The sequence below is a fragment of the Phragmites australis genome, chromosome 6 (genome assembly GCF_958298935.1).
Source record: "Phragmites australis chromosome 6, lpPhrAust1.1, whole genome shotgun sequence".
NCBI lineage: Eukaryota > Viridiplantae > Streptophyta > Magnoliopsida > Poales > Poaceae > Phragmites > Phragmites australis.
In genome coordinates this window covers 41,472,082-41,481,414 of record NC_084926.1, presented here as the reverse complement: position 1 = coordinate 41,481,414, position 9,333 = coordinate 41,472,082, and the positions used below count along the sequence as shown (strand labels likewise).

Here is a 9,333-nt window from a genome sequence, read left to right as displayed (position 1 = left end):
CAAAGATGATTAATGCTCGGAGACACTGTACACACGCCACGGCTTATAGTAAAGTCCATGCCGCTCTGATAATTGATCAGTTTATTCCTTTCATTTTTGAAACAATGTTAGGAACTCTGTCTCATTTCATTCATACGAATGACAGAATACAGTCCAACAACATCAACACTGCAAGCACCGAGCACCTAAAAGCATCACCTCACTGAAGTTTGGAGCTACTCAAATCTATCACCCCACACAACAGATTAGAAATTCCAAATTTCAGAAGAGCGACCAAAAGTAATGCATTCAATGGATTAAGATCGCCATTTAGGGAAACCATCTATTTTTAAAAAGGGAATGTCTGGTTGTCTGTCAATAGAAAATTACATCCTAAATCTATCGAATTTTTGCCATTGGATCGAAATCCAACGGATCAGATGCGTCTTGCCTTATCTCTTATACCCCGTTCTCCTCCTCAGCCGAACGCACCGTCCGACTTGCCCCTGACTTCACCCACGTGCTGCTGCCCTCCGCCTTGCCGACGCCAGCGCGGCCCACCCCTCCTTTGCCGCCCCTCCCTCCTCCGACGCACCTCTCCCTCCTTTGCCGATCTCCCGGTACCCCTCCTCCTCGCACTCCCCCGCCATCACCACCTCCCCACCCAGCTCCGTTGACTCCCCCGCTGCCGGAGTCACCATCCGCCGCTAACCACTACATCCCGACACTCCTACCACCATCACTGGCCCACCGCTGGACCTCCGCCACCCGCGGCGGGCGGCGCCCCTGTAGCCTCACCCATTGCCACCGCCGGGCCGACAGCCTACCCCAGAGCTCCCTCTACAGTCAGAGACCCTAAATCCCCCCCCCCCCCTCGCGCTCGAACCCAAACCTCTAACCCCAATCCAAAATCCTAACTTTGCCGGAGTTAATGGAGCTCACCGGAGTTCATGGAGCTTGGGGAGTCCAGCACGAATCTCTTCACCAATCTTGAGGTGAGGAATTCGACAGATTTCTGGGAATCTGTCGACAGATAAATAGTACTACTCTTTTAAAAATCAAAATATATGCTGCAAAATGATTACGTGAGCAGCGAGCATACACAACTACCATACTGCTGAAGAGCTGAGGATGGAATAACATAGCAGAAATTGACAAAATTAGCTCACAACGGTATGTGATCATCTTACACAATCATGCAGTGATTTATGGACACATGTGTTGCGCATTTGTAACTGAACTACAATCATCTAAAAACAACGGAGTTTCACGATCCAACTGCTCGATTCCAAAGGTACTACAGCACCGACTGAAACGAAATTGCCACAACTAGCAGCCAATCGGCGCGTCAAAACCAGAGACAATTGAGTGGCGCAGGTGCAGGCGTGCAGTCATTGACACCAACCTGAGACGAGGACGAGGTGCCGGCGTCGTGGAGTGGAACAGCCGGCGCGCCGGCACCAGGAGCCCGCCACCGCCACCGCCGCCCCCAACGGGAAACCGCCCTATAGGAGCAAACCACGGCGGCCTCCTCGCAGCGGCGGCGGAAGCATCTCCGGCGAGCGGCGCGAGCGCGCGGGGGAGAACATCGCGTCCGCCAGCGGCGGAGGCGGCGCGCGCGAGCCTGGACGAGGCGGAGCGCGCCACCGGGAGGAACGGTTTGGGTTTAGGGGTTAGCGGCGGCGGTGTGGGCTGGCCAAGTGGTGGTGCCGCGTGGATGTCGCTTCGATTTTTTTGTGGCGGCGGAGGTGGTGGGAGGGAGCGTGGAGAGAGGCGACGATGCTTGGAGAAGAAGCAGAAGCAGCCGGCAGCGGAGGCGATGAGGGGAATCGAAGGTCGGAGAAGCGCTTCTTCAAGGTGCGGTGGTTTTCTGCAGCAAATCCGACTGAAGACCTGCCACTGACTGGACTGCAATATCTTGGCCGATAACCCTCTTGTGAAGTACTACCTCTTCCGACCAGGGATTTTAATTTCGTTTTACAATTTCGTAGGTTCACCGGTGAAAAGGCTGAAAAGCTCTGGTCTGATATGTCAGTGGAAAAAAATTCAAAATTAGATATTTCGTTTCCTGTAAAATTCCTGAAATTTCGGTAAAATTTTAATCCCAGCTTCCAACAGCAGTAGCTATTCCCTTTCAGATTGTTGAAGATTTGACACTGGAATACCAGTCCATTTGTGTCGTCGCATATTCAGCTATTCAACAGCAGCAGCTAAGTAAACGGGAGAGGACATATTCATCTTCAGTTTCGTCGGATGATTGCATCATCTTCTCGGCAGCAGGAGAACGGGAAAGTTCAATTCAGCTCTGGTTCAAAAATTTCATCCAAAAATTTGCAATCATCCAGCTGAGACTCAGTGCTAATCTTCACCTGTACATTCTGACTTCGCCATGATGCGATTGTATTAACCAAACAAAATCTTCGCAGTTTCCATGCAGATGTTTCAATCCAGATACCAAGCTATCATGCAAGTACAATAGCAAAACAATTCAGTCTGCAGGCAGCGGCAACCCGCTAAAACCTCAAGATATTCTGGCATTGCCAGCTTCCAAAACGATGTTGCCAACAAGAATATGAAAGGAAAAGAACAGAAAGACAACCAACAAATGCAGAAACTTGAAAGGCATTCATCGGCTCATCAAGCAAACTATATATATTTCATGTTTATACCCGAGTAAACTGACTTAACATAGACATACGAGTTAAGGTACCAAATACCGCATAGTTGTTATTATTCAACATAACACTGATCGGTACACTAAAAGAAACAAATGCAAAAGGCATTTGTGACGAAAAGACTTGCTACTATAAACAACCACCGACCCCCACAAATGCGGAAAATCTCACACGAAGGATGATCTACGTAGGGAATGGAGACCTGCTAAACTAGCTCCCAGTCCCCATCGATGAAGGGGACTCCATCGTCTACACGGTCCTGCATTCAGAAAATTGACTGGGTAACATATCCACACCTAGTATTCAGATAACTTGTCAATATTACATTGGAAGCTATCATCAGAAGTTCTCAAAAAGGCAGTTCACATGGAGGCTAAGTAAATCATGGAAGTGTTAGCTAAATGTAAAAAATATTCAGGGCAATCATCCCAGCGGAGAATATAAAACTGCTCGTAACATATGTTATTGTTTAGAAACCAGGACATACATGCTAGTGGAAAAGAAGGATATATCTTGGCAGAGTGACCAAGTGAAAATTTCTCTTTAGAGTTTAGAAACCAGAGTGTAGAATTTTTGTTTAAAGGGTCAATGAGTTACTGATTCATCTAGCCTAAAGATGCTTAATGAGTTTAATTCATCATTACCACCTGGATACATCAGGGTCAACTGAGTTCTCAATATTTCTTCTTCTAATATTATCATTATCCGGTTGGCATTTTCCCTAAAAGGACTGTTCATATTAGTAGATCTGTTGAAGAAAATAAAAAGATAGGATCATACCGGCCTAAACATGTCGACAACAATGTCATCTAAACCACCACTGAGTCCCCTTTGCAGCCTACTTGTCCCCACCAATTCGTTGTTATAGTTTAGCTGATTACTAACAGCTTGCTGACCAATCCTGCAATCTTGGAGAGGGGGAACACCACCACCTGAATTCCCACGATCCAGTGTCTGCCTTGGAACAACAGAATTATCTATGCGAAGGTTCGGCAACGAAGTGTTGATGCCTGAATTACTAGGTCCAAGGTGGTTGTTCAGCATCTCTCTTGAGTTTGTGCTACTTCCGTATGTGAATGGCACTGCTTCCTGATTGAATGGCATTGGAAGACCATTGCTGGCTAGTGATGCTACATGGCTCTGCATTTCATTTCCCAGCAAGGGAATCTGACTGGATGGGGCTGTAAAGCATGAGATAGGCTCGATCTTGGGTCCATTCACACGCAATGTTGCTTGGGACATGCTGTCCTTCTGTCCAAGTTCCTGAACGCTGGATGAAACTGCAGTTGGCCAGGTGTTGTTGCATCTTCCAAGATCTGGAAACTGGGGAGAGTCGCCAACAAATGAGCTAAATGGGTCTGCAGAAGATGAGTGCATCCGACCAAGGTGTTGCTCGTTGCTTGATTCAAGAGACTGTAATGGCAAGTTACTTGCCGAAGCCAATGGTGCGCCATTTGATATGTTTGCAAAAGAGTTACCAGAAGGACCAGTAGGGAAGCATTTGCTATTATCCTGGAGCGACATTTGCGTGCCCCTGATCAGGTTTCCATTGTTCAACCCTCCTACATTGCCGAGGGAAGTGCTCAGATTATTCTGGGTGTGCCCGATCTGAAGTGGCTGCGAAGGTAGCAAACCATGTATCCCAAATGCAGAAGTGGAGTTCATCCTTGCAAGAAGGTTGTTTGACTGAGAATGGTTTGTAGTTGGGACTGGACGGTATCTCCCATATGCATTGTAGTGCTTGAAGGCTTCCTGTCCCATGTTGATATAAGCGGGGTTCCGTCCTCCAAATGCAGCGGTTAGGTTAGCTTGCCTGCTTGCGTCAGCACTGAGCCTTTTCAGATACAGCCGATACTTCTGAAATAACAAACGAACCAAGAAGAAATGATAAATATGCTTATAAATGCAAAAAAGGAAAAAAGAAATTGAGATAATGAATAGAGCAAAGAAATTTGTAGGCTTTACAAGGAAATGAACTGACTAATTAAAGAAACATGCTAACAGATATCATTTTTTTTCTTTTGGAAGTGTGACAAACATTTGAACATGAGTTGTTGGGTTTGAACATTTCCAGGTAAGGTGAAAAATTATCAAGAAATTTCAAAACAAATCGTCTTTGAAGATACAGTATTAGAGCTTCTTGTTGGGATAATCATAACGAGTAGAGTTTGATCCAAAGATATCCCATAATAAACATGGCAGAAACATTATCATAGAAATAGAAATATGAGGTAAAACTTCAAGGCGAAAATTGAACCTGCAGATGACTCGCAACATTCTCCCTGGTGATGTTCTCAACATTCATGAGATCCAATATTTTCTTTGGAACAGCCTCTGCATTTATAGACACAAGGACGCGCTATTATGATTCATGAATAATAGAATGAATCTGGAAAAACTAATTAGTGAACATTCTGACAACTAAGCCATGAAGCAAGGGCTCTTACTGTCAATGCCAAGCTGGTTGACAGCAGCCACAAACTTCCGGTGCAGTTCAACAGACCATACGACTCTTGGCTTCTTCTGGGTCAACGAGTCTCCATTATCATTACTGTTCTCATCCGAATCATCATCATCCTCTCCATTATCATCTCTACCCTTGCGTGAAGTTCTCTTGTTGCGATGAGCACCACCATTCTCACCTTCAGCATTCATTGACTGCACCTTCTTACCGGCATCATCATTGTCATTACCATGGTTCTTGGCATCACAACTCCTCCGCCTAACCACATGTTGCCATATCGTCCTCAGCTGCTCAATACGCACTGGCTTCAGCAGGTAGTCACATGCTCCATGGGTGATACCCTTCATGACTGTTTGTGTCTCCCCGTTCGCAGACAACACTGCATGATGTATATGGCCAATTTCAGAATTCGAGCGTAAAAATTGTAAATGCAATAACATTCCAACTGTGCTTGCATAATCAAAGAGAAAAGCATACGCACGATCATTATATATTTGAACCAGTGAAAATAATTGACCTTTCTATAGGAAACTAATTGCCTTCAATACGCTTGCAGACTAGTCCTTTCTAGTAACTTCCTTTTCAGTAGTCACACATGTTGAACATACACAAGTTTTCATGAGACCCATTTGCCCAAATTAATAAATTGGATGGCACATTGGACAATGCAGCGTCATAACCAATTGTGCAAGACAACCAATGTAAGTTTTCGAAATTCAATACAAAAGATCCATGTTTCCTAAATTTCCACAGTTAGCAGTCCAAAGGAGGTAAAACCAAACTAGACAGATGTAGTACCAAATCTTTTTATTCCACAATCATTTTCAAGCAATGCCATTTTTTCAGATCATTGGGTGCAATAATGGCACGAAGAGAACTGAGTAAACAAGACTTACTAATGACTGGGAGGTCCATCTCGAGGCCCACAAGCTCGAGGAGCTTGAAGCCATCCATGTCCGGCATGTGGACATCACTGATCACCAGGTCAAACTGGTCCTTCTTCTCCCTCAGCAGCTTCAGGGCTGTGGCCGCCTGCCCAGTTGTTGTCACTGCGACATCACAAACACATCACATCCAAACACATTAGACCGAAGTTGAAGACCGTAACAATGCATTCCGCATATGTTAGTCAAATCTTCGAAAGAAGATCTTCTGGGTGGTTGTGGATGCGATGGCGGAGGAGGTGGATATCTTCTGGGTGGATGTGAAGGCGATGGCAGAGGAGGTGGAGTTCTTCTAGGTGGGCATGACGACTCCGAACTAGACTCAGACTCATCTGTGTCTTTGCTAAACAATATGTCACGCTTATGTCACAGGATGTAATGGCCTATATTTTTTGAAAGTCTTGTTTCCCCCACATCTCCAGGGTAATCTAACCTACTTTTACAGACTACTCAAGAAAAAAGATAGAGCAGAAGATTATTCCAGTAGAGAAAATCCGACCATGGAAATTGAAAATAGACCAGTGGAACACAATATTTTCTTTTAGACCAAGGTCAACTCCTCTTCATTAATCATTTGGATTACAATCTAACTGCAAACATTGCAGTAAGAAGTCGGGGGCTGTCACGGTGCCTCCCCCTGTCATCTTACGGTACTCTCTGGGTGAAAATCTTGTCCAATTTTTGGACGGGTGATGGCGGCATCTTCGATGTCGCTTTCTTCCTGAAGGTGTCGCCTTGGAGGTCCCACACTGCTTATGTGGTGTTGGTCAGTCGCAAGGTTGAGATGTTTGATGAGACCTCTACTCCCTCGGAACTGACTCATGCTTCGCAGTGGACGACTGGTATGAGTGAGAGGAGTATGCTAAGTGAAGTCGGAGCTGCTATGTCGTGGGGTGCGATAAAACTTGGCAACGATAATATGCGAAAAACTTTTTCTTGCAAGTGTCTTGGTGGTAGCCATGTCTGTGTGTGGCAACGAGGAGATAGAGACTAAGGTCTGTCGTGAGAAGTCGGAGTTGCTTTGTCGCTATAGCGATAAGTTTGGCAACGATGACTCATATCGTTGTGTGATGGCGAGTCACCATAGGTGGTCGTCCCGGCCCTTTTCCTGTTGTTGTCCCAGCCCTTTTCGTGTTGTTGTCAGGATTTTTGTTGATTTTTTCTTCTAATAACCCATACGGTTGTAAGATTTTTAAACCCGATTTCCTTATAAATTAGATCACGCTATTCTTCTTTGGTAAATTGCATGAACTCCGTGCTCTTTTCGGAGATTCTTCGGGGAAAAAAGAAGTCGAGGGCTTGAGAAAACCCATTATGAACCTTAGGTGGCGAGGCATGTTTGGCCAGGTTTGCATATTAGAGACATACGGAAATCACATAGCCGAAACAATTCAGGAAACCACGAAATTTTCGATAGAAGATCGTTCCAAATAAAGAGTGCGCAAAAGGAGATAATTCCAATTTTACAACGAAAAAAACAAATCTTGATTTGACATTACATGACACGAAAAAAAGTCGCGAAACCAACAGGAGGGGGGGGGGGGGCATGAAGTCGTAAGAACTATCTATGTGAATGCAAAACCAGGAACCCAAATCTTTCGTAAACTCATCTCACGCGAACTACGAAAATAGGCGTAAAAAACCACGCAGACATCGAAAGCAAAACAAGCAAAGAACTCAATCGAAAAGAAAAGGAAAAGGGAAAACAGCACACAAAGATATAATTTTGATGGAAGCGGCGCAAATCCTAACATCCGGGAGAAAGAGCGAGAAAGAGAGGTGTATGATATACCATGATACTGGCAGCGAAGCAAGAGGCTCTCGAGGACCTTGAGGCAGGTGGGGTCGTCGTCGACGGCGAGCACGCGCATGCCGACGGGGAACTGGTCCTTGCCCCCACCCCCATGCCCGTTCGCCCTCCCCTGCAGCTTCACCTCCTCCACGGTCATCTCCTCCTCCGCGAATCCAACAGCAACTCCGAGGAATCAAGAAACGACGCAACCGGATCACCGAAAGCCAAGGCGACGAGCTCCTCCTCTGCAAACTTCGCAAGGTTGTTTCTTGGATCCTAGAAATCCAAGAAACGGCGGGGAAAGGCTGATGAAGCCAGCAAGGTCAAAGCAGGGGGGAGGGCCGTAGTAGTAGCACCAAAGCAGAGAGAGAGGGACCAATTATAACAGGAGAGAGAGAGGAGGTGAATGCCTGAATGGATTGGGGGCTTGGGGCTCATGCAGTGCAAAGATGGTAACCTTTTTTCGGCTCCCTTTCTTTTCCTTTTACGCTTCCAAATTTCATGCCATTTATTCAGGCCTTTATATGCTATCCACTCGTCAAATGGGATTGTTTTGTTTGTTGCCGTGGTGTATTCCCAGTGTGTACGCGAAAAATCCCCTTTTTAAAGCAATTTTGGAGACGCCTTTTGGTTTTTCCTATTTTTGCATTTCTTGACAACGTTTGCTACTCTGATAAAAAATACTTGATGCATTAGATATGATATGGAATCCAATGTGCATTTTTTTATTAGAATATATTTATAAAATTCAATAAACTTATAAAATTATGAAAATATTTTTTAAGATAAACAACCTTCGTTAGAATTCAGGCTTGCTTCATCGAATTGAAAGATACGACGCTCCTTTTGGTGATATGACTTTCATGTTTTCAAACTAAATACGTTAAAAGTTATTAATAGTCAAAAAAATTAAAATTTGATTGGATTTATCAAAAAATTAAGTATTTGTGATTGGATGGAGTACTAGTTTGAATTTTAAACGGTAGAGCTCCTATTTTTATGTTTAAAACCAGGATATTTGTAGTTTGAATTTAGGTTTTCTTTTGGATGCAATATTATTTCTCGTGTTTTTAGAATTGGAAATTTCTATATTTCAAATATCGCATATGTATGCAGATGTGTGCTGAGCTGTCGTCGATGTGTTACACATTTTCGTGTTAGCGTGAGGAAGAAGAATTGTGCCGTAAAAACTCTAATATATCTCCCATGCATTTGTTTGTTGGACCATTGCGGCGACGAAGTGGTGGCGAAAGCACTTGTTTTGGATCTACCCATCTAGTTAGTCAGACAAGCATTTTTTTTTTCGCCCATAGTTGATGCTGACGTGGGTCGAGCCAGCCCAAGCTTGCTGCTTTATGAGCTCGATTAAACAAAGCTCACGAGAAAGATTGATTAGTGATGCACCACAGCTCGGCGTCATCTCCAGGATTAGCCTGTTTCCACTTCGACGGGATCACAGATCTATACATCTCTCTCTCT

The 9,333-nt window shown here is 44.7% G+C and overlaps 1 protein-coding gene across 1 annotated transcript; it reads right to left on the bottom strand.

The window, feature by feature from the left end:
- Positions 1–2,634: 2,634 nt before the first annotated feature.
- Positions 2,635–8,335, bottom strand: LOC133922537 (two-component response regulator ORR24-like). The gene is made up of 6 exons (XM_062367906.1): positions 7,855–8,335; positions 6,015–6,167; positions 5,102–5,497; positions 4,912–4,988; positions 3,435–4,511; positions 2,635–2,913 (listed from the first exon to the last, which is right to left on the bottom strand). The coding sequence occupies exons 1-6, from the start codon at positions 8,009–8,011 to the stop codon at positions 2,860–2,862; spliced, it is 1,914 nt and encodes a 637-aa protein (XP_062223890.1). The 5' UTR covers positions 8,012–8,335; the 3' UTR covers positions 2,635–2,859.
- Between the last annotated feature and the right edge of the window lie 998 nt (positions 8,336–9,333).